The sequence below is a fragment of the Camelus dromedarius genome, chromosome 15 (genome assembly GCF_036321535.1).
Source record: "Camelus dromedarius isolate mCamDro1 chromosome 15, mCamDro1.pat, whole genome shotgun sequence".
Lineage (NCBI taxonomy): Eukaryota > Metazoa > Chordata > Mammalia > Artiodactyla > Camelidae > Camelus > Camelus dromedarius.
In genome coordinates this window covers 14,208,298-14,229,282 of record NC_087450.1, presented here as the reverse complement: position 1 = coordinate 14,229,282, position 20,985 = coordinate 14,208,298, and the positions used below count along the sequence as shown (strand labels likewise).

General features: G+C 40.5%; 1 protein-coding gene across 1 annotated transcript in view; it reads left to right on the top strand.

Moving 5' to 3' along the window:
- ANTXR1 (ANTXR cell adhesion molecule 1) overlaps positions 1–20,985 on the top strand; it is a 218,345-nt gene that overhangs the window by 13,104 nt on the left and 184,256 nt on the right. Inside the window, exons 2-3 of the mRNA XM_010979894.3 lie at positions 10,852–10,923; positions 15,453–15,524. Of these exons, the coding sequence (XP_010978196.3) occupies positions 10,852–10,923; positions 15,453–15,524 (144 nt within the window). The remainder of the gene's footprint in view (positions 1–10,851; positions 10,924–15,452; positions 15,525–20,985) is intronic.

Below are 20,985 nucleotides of genomic sequence, written 5' to 3'. Positions count from 1 at the left end.
TCCTTCCCCCAGATTAAGTTCTTAGAGAAGCTTCAAAGTGCAGAGACAATGCCATAAATATAATATATATGATATTTGAGAAGCAAATACTAAACCCAGTCACATCTTCCCATTTTGAAAGATGAAAATACAAGATTTTAGCCACTGAAAATAAATGGTGAGAAAAAAACTCCTGAAGTGGAAGAAAAACACATCAATGGAAGGAATTTTCAACAGCAAAAGAGGTCAGTTTTAGCACCAAATATTTTATGATTTCAATGAAGTTCATAAAATAAGAAATTTGTGGAACAGGAGATAAGATGTGAGAAGAGAAGAACAGGGACCTAGAACAGGAAAGGAAATATAAAACATATGGGAAAATGTAACATCACCTGAGAAGCGGCAAAGAGCAGAACTGACAATGCAGGAAATGAAATAAATGATGAAGGCGTGTTTGAGAAATTCTCCTAATGTGAACAGGAAATGAGTGGCATGAAAGTGATGAGAGAGTTGATAAGTAATGAGTGACAAAAATAGATATCCAATATACCAGATAACTTGGGTTGCTAAAGAATAGTGCAGAAGAAACATTTGAAGATTTAATAGAAGAGAAAGTTCCAGAAAAGTTAATAAGTCCAGTAATGTAATCAGTGAGGTTATATGGCAAAATATGAAACTTAAAGAATGGATTCTCAAAAAAGAAAGTAAAAAGCATAATTTTTTTATGCAGAACAGGAAAAATTACTCATACTACAATCGCATGTACAAAAAAAAGTGTAGTTTACTTTTTTTCTAGCTCCCAAACTCTTCTTCTTGCTCTCAAGTCTACCTACTGGGTAGCAGGAGGGCTGGAAATCCCTAAATTTTGAACCAAAGTGATAATAACAGTTCAACGTGGTGGTTTTTTAAAAATCCCTTTAGGTGAAATTCTTGGTATTTATGCTTTTGCCCACCCCGCCCCCACCCTACTCAATAGGATCTGGACACTGGAGAAGGTCTGATTTGCCCTTGGTAGTAGGTCCTTTGGTTTTAGACCAAGTTAGTTCCATGGAAAGTTCTACCACATCTTCAAGGAAAAGAAAATTTCAGTATAAGTTAAACTCTTCTAGAAAATAGAAAAAGATGGAGTTTCCCAATTTATTTTAGGAAGCTAACATTTTTCTGATATCAATATCTACCAAAGATAACACATATGTAAAACTTCTGCCCAAATGAGAATAGAAACTTTAATTCTGAAATCAAACATCATTAAAACAACTAAAAGGAGAGTAAAGGAATAATATAACAAGACCAAGAAAAAATTTATCCCAGGAATGCAAGGGTACTTCAATATTTAGGAAATGTATTAAGATAACTCACATTTACTTTGAATGCCAAAGATGAAAACCAAATTATTTTCTTAGCAGAGTCTGAAAAGACATGTCTGAATACTTAAGTGGCCAAAGGATATGGAGAATATGAATAATAATTAATGGGGTTGATTTAATAAAGATATTTTGAACCCTATTACCCCACAGAGAATAAACTTTCCTTTCAAATACCCATGAAATATTTATTAGGTAACAAAAAAATCCCTCCATATATATATATCCCAAGGCACAATTTTTCCAGTCCACATTCTCAGCACTAAATAACAGGAAATGAATAGTGAAAGTAGACAAAAGCTTCAGTTACCAGGAGGAAAATATAGATTTTTATATTATCTTGTCATAAGGAGCATGAAAGAAAGTGACTGTCTATACCAGAGGTTAGCAAATGGGCCTGCAGCCTGTTTTTGTAAATAAAATTGTATTGTAGCATCACTACATGTATTTAGTTTACGTCCTGTCACTGGCTGTTTCTGTGCTATGACAGCAGAGTTGGGTAGTTGCCATGGAGACCACCAAGCCCTCAGTACTTGCCACCTAGACCTCTCCAGAATAAGTAGGCTGACCCCTGGACATTTGCACCCCAATAGAAAGTGGGCAAAGGATACTGACACCAAGGTCAGCTTCAAGGGCATGGGACCTGTGTAGTTGCCCAGGGACCCACACTCAGAAAGGCCCTGCACCTAGTTTAATACTCTGCTATCACCATCTTGACATTCTTAATAGTTTTTGAACAAGAAGACCTGCGTTTTTATTTTGCAGTGGATCCTACAAATTATATGGCTGGTCCTAATTGATCCACCATGCTTTTAAAACAAAGAAAGTGAAATAAATTATAAATATGAAAAAAAAATCTAGGGCCTATTATTAAATATATCCCAAAAGAACATGATGAAAATTCGTTTCATTTATAAAAACATACAGGTATTTCGGCAAGAGCTAATCCTGAGTGTGGGTAAGAAAATGAGCACTTTGTATCTTGCTCCTGGGAGCTGAATGATCACGACAGTGGCAAGTGAAATGCAGTGGCCACTGTCTCAGGGTAGAAATAATTTATTCTCATTATACTCATATAGAGAAAATACCTCAAAGCCGTTTCACTTGTCTTCAAAAGACCCTCCTGCCAGGGACAGGTGTTGGTGAGGAGAGGCAACTTTCTCCCAAACTAGAAAACCTAGCCCAGTGCAAGAATTTAAACACTCAGTAAATTTAAGTCTTTTAAATTTTGCCCCACCCCTACTTCTCTCACTCATAGGGCTGTGTGTTCGAGAGGGGCCTATTGTTTCTTTGTTGCTTCTAAGCGAAGGGGACCTCTGACTTTTCTGGTAGCCACAGTACCATCTCTTATCTTGTCGTGGTCACCTGGTGATCATCCACAGTTCACATTGGTGGCTTTGACTGGTGGCCCTTGGTTCTCATTTATCACATCTTTGTGTGCATTTCAGTTATGAGAAATACCTTGTGGACAGCTAACCAGTCTTCTGATTTCTTAGCAATAGCAACAAGAACAATTTTGTGTTGAATTTGCACCAAAAGTACCAATACCTGATTATCAGAAAATGTTTTTAGGCTTTTCCTGGTGTGTGTGTGTGTGTTGGAAAAGACAAATTGGTGGAGATGAAAGGAGTACATATTTTGATATAATATCTTTTTGATCATTCACAAGAAGAAAAAACACAGTTTCCATCTTGACACAGTATATATGCATTATTTACGCATAGTTGACCTAAAGTTTCACATAGCAATACTTTCTGTTATAGTATGTAATATATCCTGATGTTTCTATTCTATTCTGTTTCATTTTTATTAAATGTTGGCCACATCCCACCTAACTGATTTGCCAAATCACTAATAGGTTGCATTCCACAGCTAACAAGTCATTGTTATCATAGTCATCAGTTAGATTCCTCGCAAGTCAGTAAATAGGTGGGGCGGGGCATCTGGGCTGGGGTCTCTGGACACAGATAGGAGCAGGGTGGGTAGCCTCCTACTCAAAGTACAGTGCTCAGTGGCCTGGTTTGGGGCTGCACTGGTATCTGAAGAAATTGGAGTGAAGGCAAGAGTGAAGGTCAAGCTTTTAGAGCAGAAGGGAGGCTTGGCCGTGACCCCAGTCAGTCATAGGAGGACAAGGGCTGAAGACTTGGGCTGGGTTTAGACCTCCAGCCAGTGAGGGTGCAGTGTGAGGCCAGGAGGAAGGAGAGGAGGGCCAAGGAAGAAGTGGGGTAGTAGGGGTGCAGGGAGAAGGGGGACAAGTGAACATGGGGCCTGTGATGTCAGAACTGATTGCTGGCCCCGCTTAGTGGTGCCTGAGGCTGCTGTACCCTTCCAGGATTTAGCTAGGGACTTGGGTGGGTCACTGAGGACGTTGGTGACTTCAGCCGGGTGGGGCTAAGGAAAAGCAGGAACTGATGGTTTTATAATTTCCATCCTGACAGCGACTCTGCTCTTCCAGGATTGAAAGACTCCTGGGTGATGGTTCCAACTGTGAGCTCTCTTTTTCCCCTTTTCGTTTGACTCTAATCCGTGTGCAAAGAGGAGAGGGATGCAGACAATTTAAACCCAATTTGGCCCACTGGATTTTTTTCTGACTCTGGTTCTGTCTGTGGCTAATGGAAAGAGCATGTGTTTTCTAAGGAGCTTAACCACAGGGAGGTTTGGAAACTCACAGAAACACAAGAGAATGTATTTTGGAAACCAATCAGAATGAGACTCAGGGTTCTTCTTTTGCTCCTGCTCTTTGTATATCAGACCTTTGGAAGTAACTAAGTGGTCATCTGAGGGCAATGCCAAACTCCATGCAAAATCCCTCATTGGGGATACACAGTGAATGCGGTGTCACAAAATATATTGACTTCTTACCATGTTCCAAGTACCAAAAAGGGCATGGGAAAACAAAAATTATTAAGAAACCCTGGAGCTGCCACCAGCAGTTACTTTCTTGTGGAACTAGGAGTGAGAACTGGTGGCTTGGTGTCCTGATGGTCTGGGCAACCCTTCTCAAAGTCAAGTCAGAAGATGGTGTCTTTGCTGAAACATAGCCTCCATACCTGCTTAGTGAACTGAGACTTGAGGACAGGGTTTTGGATGAAGTAGAAAAGACAGCTTTATTTCTTTGCCAGGCAAAGGAGGTTACAGTGGGCTAATGCCTCCAACACTGTGAGCCTGCTGGGGAAAGAGGGCAGGAGGGTTTACAGTAAAAGCTCAAGAGTTCAGAGGTGGAGCTAGTTTCCATAGAGATCCTATACAGGGTAACAAATTGTTGCAAAGTTGTTCTTATTTTTGCAGATGCAGTGGTCTCCTTCCCTCTGCTGGGCATGAAGTTCACCTCAGGCTTTGGGACTCTTTTAATATTCTTGTACCTAGAACAAAGGATGCATATGAAGGGGGTCCATGGGAAAATGCTCTAGAGAAAAACTTGTGCAGTTGATAAATGCTTCTAGCATTTTAGGCAGGCTGAGGCTTAGGACCTCTTGCTGTAGGCAGAGACCTGCACTTGGAACAACAGAATACAAGGAAACCATAAGGGGCTAAAAATAACTGCAGACATGTGCAATTGGGGTGAATTATGAGCAACAAGATGCACAAAACACAAGAGGAGGGCACTGGGGTCAAAACCAGGGCTCTGAGCACCAGGAGGGGGTTGGGCAACCACCCAAGCCTCCCTCCTCTCCAGCCTAACCCGAGTCAGCAAGAGTATGAGAAAAACCCTTTAAAACATTATACAGTTAAGCAGATACAAACACCATTACAGATATCAGATGTTCACCGATGACAGTAGGTTCCTGCTTGGTTACAGTGTGAGGAGGTGTGACTCTGATTTTGAGTGGATCCAGGTATATTGAAGGAATCTTTGGACACAGAACTCTGTAGGGCTGTGTTCAAGCAGAATTCCTAGGAGGCTACTTGAATTCCAAATTTTGCTGAGACTTACACTTGTGGAACCCAGGCACAAAATCCCAAGAAGGAGCCTGAATCCTCCACACCATCCTGATACCCAGTTGGCTCATGGAAATCTTCAGGGGCTAGAATGGCATTTGTGTTAGGACTGAAGTGAGTCAAATATCTGGGACCTTTCACATCCACTGACTTACACAACATGGATATTTCAGCTCTCTTTGACCAGAGTTCGCCAGCAGTTGTGTGTTAAAAGCAATTCTAAAAAATAAAAATAAAAAACAATCCACAACAGAGTTCAGTGAAAACTCTCCCAGTACTACTTATATTTGGGCCAAGAAGGAGTTTTTATTTCTAGCTTGGGGCTTTGGTAACAATGGCTGTGTGAGCCATTACTGCCTGAAGAGAACATCAGTGCTCCATAGCTGGGACGTTAGGATCATTATTTCTTTAAAAAAATTTTTTTTAATTTTAATTGAAGTATAGTCGATTTACAATGTGTTAATTTCTGGTGTACAGCACAGTGATTCAGTTATACATACGTATTTTCCTTTTCATATTCTTTTTCATTATAGGCTATTATAAGTTATTGAATACAGTTCCCAGTGCTATATACAATAAGACCTTGTTGTTTAGGTATTTTATATATAGTAGAGTGTATCTGCTAATCCCAAACTCCTAGTTTATCCCTATCCCCTTTGTCCCCCCTAGTAACCATAAGTTTGTTTTCTATGTCTGTGAGTCTGTTTCTATTTTGTAAACAAGTTCATTTGTGTCATTTTCTTAGATTCCACATATAAATGATAGCATATGGTATTTGTCTTTCTCTTTCTGATTTACTTTATTTAGTATGATAATCTCTAGGTCCATCCATGTTGCTGCAAATGGCATTATTTTATTCTTTTTTATGGCTGAGTAGCATTCCATTGTGTACATATATCATATCTTCTTTATCCAGTTATCTGTCAATGGACATTTTGGTTGCTTCCATGCAAGATCATTAATTCTTAAACAAGTCAGCATGATAAAGAAGGATGGAGGGTGGAGAGAAGCTGGCTCTGGAGTCACTCTCTGCCACTTCCCCAACTTACACCCTCCTTCTGGTTGAGCCATTGATTTTTCTGGGAGTAGCTACTAGGTCAGATCCCAAATCAGTAAATCAGTTTACAAAGCAAAGTGCAAGTGAGACTTGCATGTTTTGACAGTAAGTCCAAACAGAATCGAAGACCCAGCAGATCTGTCCCTATGAGAGAAGGACAGACATTGGGTTGAGATCCCAGTGGGTAGTTTCCAGAGGCCCATGGATGAAGTAGTTAGAGTTCAGAGTTAGGAGTCCAGCAGTGGCCAGTGGGTGGTGCTGAGACAGGAGAAAGGACAGTGGCACCAAGGCAAGCAAGCCCCTTGCTCCTGGGGATCTGGGTTACAAAGAAATGAGCTGCACCTCCGGTAAGCTCACCTCCATGCTAAAATCATAGCAGCAGGCACGAGGCTCTTTCCTTCTCTAAGGGGTGATTTGATCTTGGGGTAGGATAGAGCATGCATGTGGGGGTTAGGGAGCTCAGTAATTAGGACTAGAAGGATTCCAAGATGCAGATATACATAACCCTATATTCCTCTGCCTAGAAGCCGAGGCCCCTTGGCATCCCACGGTAACCCAGAGAAGACAAAACTAGTTTGGTCCCAGAATCTTAGAAGGCTATGTTTCCCCTCAGTGCTTGAAAGAATAGGCTTTGTACATCTCAACTGTGTGCTAAAGTGGGTATGTTTTGGCTAAGGCTTATATAATTACGGAAGGACTGATCATGTGTACATACAAAACAACAAACCTTAATAGGGCCATTATTAGTAGAGTTGGGATGGGAGAAGTCAGCATGTCAATACCTTCTCACCACCAGTTTTATCTTGAGTCTCATTTTACGTTCTTCTTGAGAAAATACAGCCATTGCCCATTAGCAAGAAAGCTTTCCAGATAGATTTAGACTTTTCCCCACACTCCAGGATATTTCTCGGATCTTTCCCTATATCTTGCATCAAAATATCAGATGAATACCAAAATTGTCTAAATCCTACATGTCGGTCTCAGTCAGAAGAATAGTGAAAATGACATGTTTTAAGACAGAAGAATGTCTGAATTATCATTGGGTGACCCTGTTTCATAAGTAAAAGGATGTAAATTGATTTGAGGCTGTGAAATAGGGCCAATCCTTGAGAACAAAGAAATAGTAATCCAAAAGGATTTACTCCAAACCCCTGCGCCTTAAGCAGAGAGCCAAGAATAGGCCCCCCAATTCTAGTTACGAGATCCGATTTCAACAACCCTTTGCCTCCCCTCCCAGTTTAATTCCCTCACTGCAGGACTTCTCTACAGAAGAGAAAATCAAATATGGGATAGAGGAACTGTGGGGAGTCCTCTCTCATCATTAGATGTCTTACCCTACCCCTCAGTAACCAAAATCTCAGATAGCACTTGTCCAGGTCCTATGGACCAAACCATAACATTGCATTTCAGAAATGCACACAGATGAGCAATAGTCAAGGAAATCTCTTGATTCCAGTGGAAAGGAGTTGTAGAATTCTGGATTGGATCATGGCTTATAATCAGACAGGTGGTGCCTCTTTGGAAGCACATACACTGCATTGGGCCATATCTGTCAAACCTTCAGTAGGACCCCCAGAACCAGAGCATCCACTCCATAGCTAACAAAGAGCAGCCAGGACCAGTCTTGAAGACCTGAAATATACAACTGAACCTTGTCTAGGAGGATGGCTGGAATTCTAATGAAAGGGTTTCTAAAGCTTTAAAAGCCCAGGGCTAGGATGCACTATTCTGGTGAGCTTTTAGGAGACTCCCAGCTTACACTAAGCTTAGAGGTCTACCGTTGATGATTAAGTAGTCCCGATCTCCAAGGAGCTGTGCTCTAGAACCTTTGATCCATCTGGGAAGGCGCCTCGGGTTCACATAGGGTCACAGGAATTGGCTGGAGCCAAGGTTATTCATCCAGACTAGGGCAGAAGAGGTGCTGTCCAGCTGGCAAAAGATCAGGAGGCGTCTGTGAGCAATCGAGGTTTCTCCTCCCCAGGCTACTCTCTCTTCCAGCCAATAAACAAGTTAAATGCTGGATAGCCAAATCGCCTTAAGACCCTCACAAGGGGAGCTTGAAAAAAAAAGTGACTGCAACCCAACCCAGTATCAAAGGAGGATGATGACCGACACTGACCTGGTTCTCAGAAAGCATGGGATGGGGGCACTGAGCCCCATCTGTGTCGGTCAAAGGCGACAGGACTACTGAGTTGGGTCTTGAAGAATGAGTAGGAGTTTGCCAGTGTGGACCTTGAGTGTCCTGAGCCAGTGGAATATAAAAAGCTGGGAAACTGGAACAGAGGAGGTTAATTGGAAAAAGTTTATTTTTGACAAGAAGAGCCCCTGTCCCCTCCTTTCCCTGATCCCTTTCCCCATCTCCCCAACTCCTCACCCCGCTATCCTGTGGGCTCTATGCTGCTGCCGCCCGAGACTGCTTGCTTGTCCCCAAAGGATTGTTTAAATAGGCATTTCTATATTTACTAGAAGAGTTGAATGTTTTTTCAGTTACTGATTTACCATCCTTCAGGGGATTGCCTGTTCTGATGCTCTGTCTATTTTTCTATTGTTTGTCTTGTTAATTTTTACCTATCCTAGACACTAATCTTTTCCCTTTTATATTGGTTGATGACATCTCTCACTCTCTCCTTGTCTTTGAACTTGTTTATGGCATCTTGTTGTCATCCAGAATTTTAGACACTTCGGGTAGTCAAAATTATTCTTAAAAAGCAATTCCTACTTTCTGTATCTGGTGAAGAAATCCTTCACTCACCGGATGACATTAAAATCTCTTATAATTCACCCAATGGACTGAAAGTTTTGTATTACCTATTAGGTTTTAATACATCTAGGGTTCCATTTGGTATGAGATAGTGAGCTAATTGCCTTTGTCCATTGTCACAGCATCATGTATTGAAGGGTTTATTCTCCTTCCCCAGTCTGAATCACCTCTTCCACTATATAGCATGACCTCACATGCACTGAGGTGTGGGTTCTCTTTTACTCCGTTGGCTCTACTGGTATACCATGTATCATGCCTCTGGAGTCATTACATGTGACAGGGCAAGCTTTCCAACATCATTCTTTTACATTACTGCCTTGAGTACTTTTAGAACTTTAATCTTCATTTCATTTTTCAGGTTAGTTTTTGAGTTTCACAAAACATCCTTTCAGAATTTTTCCCAAAATTGAACTTATAGACGAACTTGGGGAACATGAGATAGACTTACGATAGAGAGTCTTTCAGTGTATGACCATAACATATTGTATCACTTTTGTTCAGATCAGACATATCATTTCTAGATATAAGGCAGAGAAAAATAAATTCTCCTCATAGAGATGGAATACATTCAACCAGAATGAGAATTCCTAGAGAGATTGCACCATGAAAAGGAAGGCATAAAATCTACTTTGCACAGATTCATCTTAAAGATCTATAAAACAGTCTGAAACAAAGACAAATAGTAATAATGCTCTGGAAGTTAAAATTAAGATAAAAAAAATAAAAGTAACCTGAGACCAGTGGAAAATGTGTTAGCATTTAGTACAAAATGTCAGAGTACAAGAAGCAAACTGTAACCCTAACAATTACTAGAATGACAGGCAGAAATGCAGAGCTCAGCTGAAACAGATCCTTAAGTGAAAGGAAAGAGGCATCAAGGCGACAGAAGAGTGAGTTAGAACAGAAAAACTTACTACGATGTCACTAACAGATTGAGTACGAGCACTGTGAACAATACTTATAAGATGAATTAAAACTGTAGTAAGTGGTATCAATGAAACAGAAGTGAGCCTTGGGAAATAAATAAGGCCCCTTCCAAATCTAAAATTCTGTGATTCCATATGTCTTAGAGAAGGTTTGCCTCTTTTTTTAGTAAAAGGATTCCTTTTTAATAATGAAAGGCTGTCTCATTTTTCTTCCTTTATGTATTAGTACGACTAGTTACATTAGATACACTTAAATGTTGAACTGTCAATACCTTCCTGAAATAAACTCCACCAATTAATTAATTAGTATTCTTTTGGATTACTGCTGAATTAGTTTTGTGGTATTTTATTTAAGAGATTTTTCAATCTGTTTTTACAAATGAATTTGGACTCTTTGGAGGAGGGGAATTCATCTTTATCTGTTTGGGCATCTAGTTTGTGTTAATTTAATTTCAAAAAATTGGAATTGTTTTTCTTCCCTAATCGGAGGAATAATTTAAATAGCACAAAAATAACTATTTCTTAAAGCTTTGAAACTAACCTGTGAATCTGGTTGGGCCCAGAGGTTTTTTTCCAGCATCCGAGTGTGTGGAGTCGGGGTGGAAAGCGGTGAAGGTGGAGTGAAGGGAGTTCTTTAATAAGATTCTCAGAACTCCAACATTAAACCTAAGTGCCCTTTCAAATAATTTCCATAGTTATGGAACTTTCAGATAATGAGCCCCATAGAGGATAGATCAAATGTCAAATAATAGAATAGGAAGAGAAATGACACAAGGTAAAAACAAATGAACACCTGATTAAGTCACACCTGCTTTATTTTCCTAGATCGGGAAGTGTGCTGCACCACTGGAATGAAATCTATTACTTCGTGGAACAATTGGCTCATAAATTCATCAGGTGAGAAACATAATGTATAGTTCTCATCCGTGAGTAAAACCAGCCTGTGTTTGCTATTTTACTAATTACTAACAACCTTGGGGATGCTTTTTGATGCCAAAGGTGATGAGATCTTGGAATTTGATGCTGAGATCTTGGAACAGAGACTTGACTTTGTTGCTATTTTTCCTCTTTGCTTTTATTTCCATTCTTCTCTTTTTTTAAAAAAAAAAAAAGCTGAAGTATAGTTGATTTATAATGCTAGTTTCCAGTGTACAGCCAAGTGGTTCAGTTTATATATGTTCTTTTTCAGATTCTTTTCCATTATAAGTTATCACAAGATATTGAATATAGTTCCCTGTGCTGTACAGTAGTTGACTTTGTTTTAATCTTTGCCACATGTTAGAATAACTTTTGGCTTCATGTTTTCAAGAGGACCGCAATTTGGTTATAAGACCAAAATTTTCACTTTCTCCCTGTCTTAGTGAATAATATCCTCCTAGAAGGATCATTAACATTTTCTTTCACCACACATCATGCTGGGGCAATCGGCTCGTTCTTGCTGGACCCCCGTGTAGAGGCCATGGTGTGTAAAGTGACCAACTCGTCCCAATTTGCCCAAAACTTCCCTGGTTTTAGCAACTGAAAGTTGCACTTCCTGGGAGTTCTCAGTCCTGGGCAAACCACGATGGTCCATCAGCCTCACTATGTTCCCTACCAGGTAGAATTCTCTGAGCATTGTCAACACTGCTTTCCAAGGGAGAATGATGCAGTTTTGAACATGATCACTATACACATCACAGGGGCCTCGGAGGTCCTATTTTTCAGTGTGTAGACACCTGCTCGTGTAAGAAAGGAGGCCATTTCACCCTCCTCGGGTGCAGCCTCCAAGAGATAACATAACTGTGATAGCGTTCCTGGAAATGCTTGAAACCAGTTGTCAAAGCCTTTGGTAAAATTGTTCTTCTGATCATTGTAAATTCTAAAGCATCTCCACTTCTCCTTGGTGGCCTCTGTAGAGTCTTCCAGCCAATGTGAGTAATCATACACTTCTTCTTTCAATCAGTTTCTTTGTCTCAAGACAGGTTTTCCTCTGAGACCAGGGTGATGACAAATGTGTTCCTTGCCAAGTCAGTTACTGGTCTCAGCATGTGCCCGCCTGCCTGATTGGAGGGAAAGCATTAGGAGGTGTCTTCTCGGTGATGCCAAAAGTTGGGACCTGCAGCAGGAAGTCCCTAAATCCAGATGAATGGAGGAAAGAGATGTGAGGAGGAGTGGGGGAGCAGGAAGTAGATGGAAAGGAGAAAAGTAAATGCATAGGTGGTATTATAAACAAAATATTTAAGAGACTCTTAGAAGCTTAGGGTTGAAAGGAGCATTTTTCAAGCTATCCTAAGGGGCTGTCACTAACCCCCAACTTGAATAGCTCTGGTGAGAAACTGCTTCCTTTTGAGGCAAACAAGCCAATTGTTGGACAATTCCAGTTTCCATGCAGATCTTTCTGTCATCGACCCACAATGTCTCATCCATCTGGAGAGATATAAAACAAATCTGCCTGCAGCCACTTACAGTATCGGCTATGTCTCTATTTGCTCTCATGGTTCTCTGTTCCCTCTAAAGCAGAGGAGTCTTTTGGAAAAGGCTTTCAAGTTAAGCAGATGCGGATTTGAATCCAAGCTCCCCTGGGCAACCATAGCAATTTGTTTACCTTGGTTGAACCCTAGTTTGCCTGTGAAAATTATAAGAGAAAACACATGCAAACCAACTGGCCCCACATCTGGCTTAGAGTAGGCACTCAACGCTTCTCTCTCCCAGTTCCTTCAGCAACTCCGGACACTTGGCTATTTTAGTTTCAAAGGAGTTAGAGGTAGGGGTGGGAGGAACTAAGAGACCACTTAATCCAATCCTCTCATTTTATAGAGGAAGAAACTGAGGATCAGAGTAATTGGCATGGCTTAATCCAGACCATGAGGCACGTTCCTCTGGCTGTCTCCTCGGGCCCTCTTTGGCTCTGGACCCCCTCAAAGCATGGCACCAAGACACCACTGCCACGCAAACTCCAAGAGGCAGGGATTGTCTTTTGTTGATTGCTGTAGCCCCCAATGCCTTGGAACAGTGCCTGACACACAGCATGCTCAATCAGTCGCATAACTTGTCACCATTTTCTTTAAACCTTCAAACTACAACTCACACTCATCACTCTCACCAAGAGCCCAGAGAAGAGCAGACAAGTGATTACCTCAAGTCCCAGTCTTCCTCTTAAAAGATGCATGTGTGCCCGTCCCATCATCTCTGGGATTCAAGTGTCCTCCTTATTTAAAGCCAGTCCCTCCATTTTAGCCCATTGTCTGCAGTCTCATCCAGGCCTTTGTTTCTCTGTTGTATTTGTCTCTACCTTTCTTCTGGCTTCATTTCCACTGTCCATAGACATAAACTAATCTCTCCTGCTCCATGTCTGAAAAGACAAAAACAAAAGACAATGAATCTCCTCATCACGTCTTCCTATACATGCTAACCTAATTCTTTACTGGTTTCTCACTCAAATATCTTTAAAGACTTTGTGGCCTCCATATCTTTGCATCTCATTCATTCCTTAACCCACCACTATCTGGACTTCACCCCCACCCTCCACCTGCTTGCTCTCGGCAAAGTCCGGAAGTGATGCCCTAGAGGACAAATCCATTGAGTGCCATGCAGTGCTTGCCCTGCTGGACAGAGGAGCTTCATTGGATTCCAATTATCTCTCCTTGAAATTCTCCCCAGCATGGGCTCTCTTTTCATCTCACTGACTGGAGCCAGGCCTTTAAATCTTGGTGTTGGTTCTAGGTCGGGCTCCCTTCTCCTCTCCCGGATGATACTCTTTGAGCAATTTGATTCACATAAGTATGCTGAGGACTCCCAAACTACGTCTCCAGCCCAAGCTCATATCCCAATGCCACTTGGAGACCTACATTCCCCGCATTTCAGATTCATTCTTTCCAGAACTTAACTCAACAGAAGGGAAGTAATATAACACAGGAGCTAAAAGCACACATTCTAGAATCAGAATGCTTGGTCTTCAGCCCTAGGTTGTGTGACCACTCTCCCATGTGTGACCTTGGGAAAATTATTCTTTCAGGGTCTCAATTTCCTTTTGTGGCAAATAGGAATAATAAGAGTACTGATTTCATAAAGCTGTTATAAGTTTAATGAGATAATACATGCAAATCACTTATGATAGTGCCTGGCACATAGCAAGCATAGGGTGGGCCATTATTTTATTATATTATCATGATAATTATGATTGTTATTATTATCATTTAGGACATGGTGTCCTACTGGCCCAGCACTAGGGAGGTGGTAAATGCCGCCATGGCGCCGTGGACAGAGAACCCAGGTCTGGTTCAAGAGGCCAACATCCAATTTACCAGGTGTTGCTGGGGTCCCTACCAAATACTCAGCACCACGCTAAGGGTTTCCAAAGACAAGTGGTACCATACAGGACATATGGTAATGGATGTAGACTTTATCTTGGAGGTAGTATGAGCCATTGGCGGTTTTATAGCGGGATGAGTGCCAAGATCTGACTTACATCTTAGGAGAAAACACTGGAAGCAGTGTGAAAAGTGAATTGGAGGAAGGAGTGATGGGCAAGGTCACCAGCAAGGACACAATTCAATTGTTATGAAAAGGGGGGCAGGTCTGAGAAACATTTTAGGAAGGGGGAACTATCAGATTTGGGGCCTGATCAGGTAAGAGAGATTATTGCATTGGGAAGAAATAGGTTGGTACCATGAAGGATGAGCCAGTTGGCTGCCCAGAGAGAGCCCCACAGGATGGCACTCCAGTGGTGAACCCACTGCAGTCTGCCAGCGCATCTTGTGGACAGAAAAACATGTCTGTCCTCAGCTGAGAGTTCTTCTATCTCCCCAAGTGTGGATTTTGCATTGACGAAGTTCCCAAGCAGCGCCACAGAAAAACCATGCCCATGTATTCATTAATAATAAGTTTAACTACCAAGTGGACTAGGTATTCTTGTGGCCCATCAGCACAGGCCAACCTTCTACGGCACCCTCCTTGGGAAGCCCAGTAGAAATTAAAATTGATGATGATACTAGTTTCAGAGCAAAAGGAATTGTATGATCTTGGTGTCTGATGGCATCAAGCTGTAACAGCCTGAGACATTCTGTTCACTATAGGATACACCCAGCTGTGGTAGAGACACTCTCAAATATTTCTTGGTCTCTCCCTTTGTAAAGGCAGCACGCAAACCAGTCTTCTAGGGACACACTTCAGACAGAGCAGAGGATGGTGATGAGTTTTCGCTTTCTTATTTGTCAAGGGGCAGTGTCAAATCAGAAGCAGCCTCCAGGAAGACAAAGCCGGTCCTCTCTTTGTTCCCCAGCTTTGAATCTGCTGCAGGCTAAATGCAACGCCAGCTGTGGAGGTGCCCTCTGCGTTGTAGCTAGGCAGCCACTGTGATGGAGAGGGAAGAATGTGGGGGAGCCAAGAAGGGAACGGCATTCCGCAGTCTTTCTTTCTGCCTTAAAATAATTTCTTTTCCTTTCCAGCCCACAGCTAAGAATGTCCTTTATTGTCTTCTCTACTCGAGGAACAACCCTAATGAAGCTCACAGAAGACAGGTAAGGATGGGCCCCATCCCTGTCACCACAAAACCCATCTTTCTTGGGTCCTTCTGATTTTTGTGCCCAGTGCCAGCCTTCATCTGTCAGTCACTTTAATCGAATAGTTCTCTCTTTTCACTTATGCCTTGAACTTTGCACTTTGACCCATCTGCTGGTTTACTCCGTGGTGACTTTGATGGAATTTCCTGATGTGGGTGAAATTTTACAAATGACTAAATCACACTTTTGATTGGTGACTCAGCCTGCGAACTTGGAGCAAACCAAATTCTTGGTGAGGGTGTCTATATTTTCTTTTATTTAAATTAGATTTATTTTGTGGATAAAGAGTTCAGAGATATAATAAGCATGCTGTGAGAGAAGTAAGAACTTGAAATATTATCATACATAATTATTCAGACAGGGAATAAAAGGGGAGGGTTACGATCCCACAAAATAAAAGAAAATTTGAGTCAAATGTGGCAAAATATTGTTGACATAAAAGGATCAATTAGACCTAGCTTAACAAAAACATTATTTGGGGTTTTCCCATTTGCAGGTGAAAACTAGCAAAAACAGAGACATGTCATTTATTCCTAGCTAGGAAGATGTGTTGGAGATGACACTTTTCTGGAGTTAATGACACTTTGTCCATTTTTTAAAAAGTGGAATGGTCCACATGAGAGAAGCCCCAGGGTGGGACTATTGGGAGACTGAAGTGTGGACACATTGGAGAAAGGAAGGGAGGAATGGTAAACACGGGGGGCGGGGCAGGGAGACTTTATTCTGTGACATTCTTCTAGAAATGAGAATAGGATTAACAGGATGGAGTAAACTTTTCTGGATTTTGCACTCACACAGCACATCCAAGCTAGTCCTCATCCTTCTCCGTGTCTTTGTTTCCATCTGTAACAAAAAGAGCTCTCTGTACCATGGGGAAGTTTTCAAATCCTGTTACCCCTTCAGCGGTGTCTGTTAGAAGCACGCCTGCCATCTGATATGCACAGAAACCCCATTTTAATAATGGTTTTCTTATTCCGTATTAATGGAAGGAGAAATCGAGGCTTCATCATGTTCCTAAGGGTACAGAGGAGAACCCACACTAGATGCTGGCTGCACGGTCCTTCACCTCCACCTGCTGCCTTCTGTTAAACAGAGACTCATAAGCCTACGTGAAGGGGGGAGGGTATATAGCTCAGTGGTAGAGTGTATACCTAGCAGGCATGAGGTCCTGGGTTCAATCCCCAGTACCGCCATTAAATAAATAAATAAATAAACCTAATTACTGCCACCTCCCCCCACCAAAAAACTCAAACAAACAAAGAAGCCTGTGTGACTTTCCTTCAATATTGGCCAGAGATTTTAAGAAGCTGAGGCATTGTCTCTAGCCTATGGACCATGTGATCTCGCCATCTTTATGCAGTAATATCTCAGTCTTAATTCTGCAAACATGTCTTTTCTTTGGAGAAAACGCCCCTCTCCCCCATCCTTCACATCCTCCTACAACCTGAGGCTGCCTAGTGCCGCTTACGCTGGCCCCACTCGCTCCGTGCCTGAGAGTTTGGCCAAGAGACCAAGCGGACACCTCCCTTGTGGCTATTTTGTGTGCTGCCGCTCACAGCCTCTGGGAAGGTGGAGAGGTGGAGGGAGGGCACAGATTGATAAACACTATTAGAACGTCTAGGCTCTCAGACCCATTTGGTTATGCTAGTTCGAAGTAGTCATCTGAACGTTACTTTGAATCTGTTTGTGCCTTAACTTCACTACTCTTTATAACCCGAGCCAAGGAGAAGACTGAGGTTAACATCTCCACTTGGCTGGAAGCAGCATTTAATATTTAAGGGCTGCTTATGCATCAAACAACAGCCAGAAATACCTTGCTAAGGCTTTCTGGGTTTCATGTGGCGACAGCTTGGCTTAACCTACTGGCCAGCTGGCAAAGCAGGACGTGGCTCACTGACACGTCCCCAACTTCGTCAGCCTATGGAAGGACGTGGGCAAGCCATCTGTCTCTAAAATACTTTCTTCTGAGATTGACTATAAGAGATAGGCTTTCCGAACTCCCAAACTGGTACTATTTCTGCAATACAAGACTCTCAGTGTTTCAGTTGGTCACAGGAATTTGTATACTTTTTCTATTTCTCACTTGATCTTCATAATATGGGATATTATGTCTTATTATAAGACACTAAGAAATGCATTATTATACCAGTTATGTAATAATTGAGGAAATGTACAGAATTTTTTAAAAACTTGTTCAAAAACAAGACATGAATTAGCAGAGACTCTCATTTCAACAAGAGCAACAAAAGATTTTGGGTAAATTAAAAGAAATAATATTAAAGGTACACTTGCATTCAGTTATTGGGATCAACTCCACACAGAGGAGACCATGAGAAGGTTGAAGAAATAGAATGGAAAATAAATATGTTGCGCTGAGACGTTGTAAAGAAATTACAATTAGACTAACAATACCTATCATTTGTGTTTTTTATCTGCTAAGGACTTTACATATCCTTTATTTATCCCCGTAAACCATTATTACTTTCATTTCTGATGTGGTCTCTGTGGTCATTGGATTTATTGTTTAGTATTAAGGTGTCATTTTTCACTAACAGCTTTCAAGATTTTTTTCTTTATCTTTAGTTCTCAGCAATTTGATTATGATATGTCTGGCATGGCTGCAGGGTTTTTTTGTTTGTTCATTTTGAGTTTATCCTATTTTGACTTTGCTGAATTTCTTGAATCTATAAATTTATGTCTTTCACCAAATTTGGCAAATTTGTAGCTTTTATTTTTCAAATAATTTTTCTGTACCAGTCATTTTCTCCTCTCCTTCTATGATCCCAGTGACACACGTTAGACCTTTTGATACTACTCCACATATTCTTGAAGCTTTCTTCAATTTTTTTTGCCATCTTCCATCTCTCTGTTCTTTAGACAAAATTATTTCTGTTGTTCTGTCTTCATGCTGATCGACTCTTTCCTCTGTCATCTCTTTTCTGCTGTTGAGTTCATCTACTGAATTTCTTATTACATATATTGTGTTTTTCAGGCCTAAAATATCTACTTGGTCCTTTTTAAAATTTTTCTCTGCTGAGACCTTCTGTCTTTCCATTCATTTCAAGTATATTTACCTTTACCTCATGGAGCATAGTTATTATAACTCCTGTTATATAATAATTGCAGTTATTATAACTGAAAATTCTAATAGCTCAGGACAGGCATCTTAATTATCTTCTCCCTTAAGAATGGGTCACAATTTCTAGATGATTTTGTATGTTAAGCAATTTTAGATTGTCTTCTAAAAATTTTTAATATTATGTTGTTGGGACTCTGAGTCATGTTCAGATCCTTTAAAGAATGTTGATTTTTTTTTTTTTCTTTGCTTTAGTAGGTAATCACCTTAGCTAGGTTCAGACCACAAGTTCTATCTCTTCTTCTGTGGGTGGTAGTTTTCATTTTGTTTCGGTTTTCAAAGACTTTGTTAAGCTGCTTTCGGTCTGTCCTGCACATGTGTAGCTCAGAGATGAGCCTGGGACCTATACAGCTTACTACACAGAATAGAGGGATCCCCTTCTCCAGCTCTCTCCTCTCCAGCACTCCCCACAGACTGCTTTTCCCACTGATGCCCCCCCCCTTTTCAAGTTCTCTAGCAAGAAAAATGGAGTTTCTCTTGGAGTTTTGGTTACCACATTGCTATATGCAGTTCTGTACTGAGGCCCCCCTTGGGCAAAGCTAGGAGTAACAGAAGAAAATTAGAGATGGGATTCCCTCCACATTCTTTGAACCACAGGAGCCCCTTTTTCCAGGGGCCAGAAATATGAGGGCTTTCTTGGCCTTTTAGGTAACATCTCAACCTACTGCCCTGTGATTGAGGTCCACCTTCAGATTAAAGCTATGAGGAAAGAAAATTAGGAATTTATCTTTGTGTGGGTTACCTCTCCAGGTTTTAACTCTCCAATCCACCTGCTGTTTTTGCTTTTCAGAGTTTCATTATGCTTGGTTTTTAAATTTTGTCCTGAGTTGTTATAATCAACAGAACAAAGAGCCTAGAGCAAGTTTACTCTATTTTGCTTCTGTGGATTCAGTTTTACAGATAAAGACACCGAGATTCAGAGAGCTTACATAACTTGCTAAAATCAAATAATTAAAATGTCAGATCTGGTATTCTGATTTTGGATTCAGTCCAACTCATGTGCTTTGTATTATATCATGTTGCTCTTTCAAGATTTCTTAGCTTCATCAGTTTGCAAAACAATTGACAAACTGTAACACATTTTTTAGATTTCTTCCTTAGAATAATGAAGGATCAGTGTTAATTTAAGTACCATTAAAATAAATTATTTTAGTGTTAACGACTGCACATGATTCCCTAAAAACTCCCTGGGTAGTCTTTTTCCTGATCTTAATTGAAATACTTGAAATGTTTCATCATTTGGAAATGACATCATGCCAAGGAAGTCCAACTCTTCCTTTAAAAGAAACCAGGAACAGATACTCAATTTAATCAGATGCATTTTGGGCATCTATTGAGCTCATATATTTTCTTTGACCTACGAATACAGCAAAATGCATTAAATAGATTCTTTTAATATTGGGTCATTCTTTCATTTCTGGTTACACTTCGTTGTGATGTATTATTATTTTAATGTAGAGTTGAATTCTATTTTCTGTATTTCATTCAGAAATTTAGTATCAATATTCATACTTGTGACTGGGCTGCTGCTGTCCTTTTTATGACTACCTTTATTTATAGTATTTTACACATGTATTTTTTTACATTTGGATCATTATTTGTTCTAGAATGTATTCTGATGTAAGGTATGAGGTCAAGATCATCTTTTTTCTTCAAGTGTTTAGCCGGTTTTTCCAACACCATTTACTGAATAATCTTTTACTACCAATTGGAAAAGTTAAACTCTTTCATAGACTTGGGGCCACTGCTGAATTTTCTATTCTAATGCACTGCATTTCTGTCTGTTCTTACGCTAGGGCCACATTATTTTAATTAGTTTTAACACCTGTAAGACAAAATCCTTCCTTACTTCTAATCCTGAGTGAAAATCTTCCTGGTCTTTAGTGGGTTTTTTGCTACCACATGCATTGTAAATAATTTTTTTATGTTCTAAAATATTCCTGAGTTTTTCACTTGAATTACATGAAGAGTACAGAATAATCTTGACAAAAATGGCATGGCCTTTTTACTGTACTGATTTTCTTATTTAAGACTGTTTTACTTTTTTATTTCCCCCAGCGAGGTTTTGATATTTTCTTTAGATCAATCTCATGCTGGGTTTGTTAAGGTTATTCTTAGACATTATAAAGTTTTGCTTTCATTGTGAGTGAATTTTTTTTTCTGTTTTATTTTTGAAATTATTCTTCACTGCAGAGCAGGTAACCTATAATTTGGGGTCCATGGGCTTTTAATGAACTCCACAAAATGATTTTTTAAAAATTGCAAGTCAGAGAGATTGTAGTT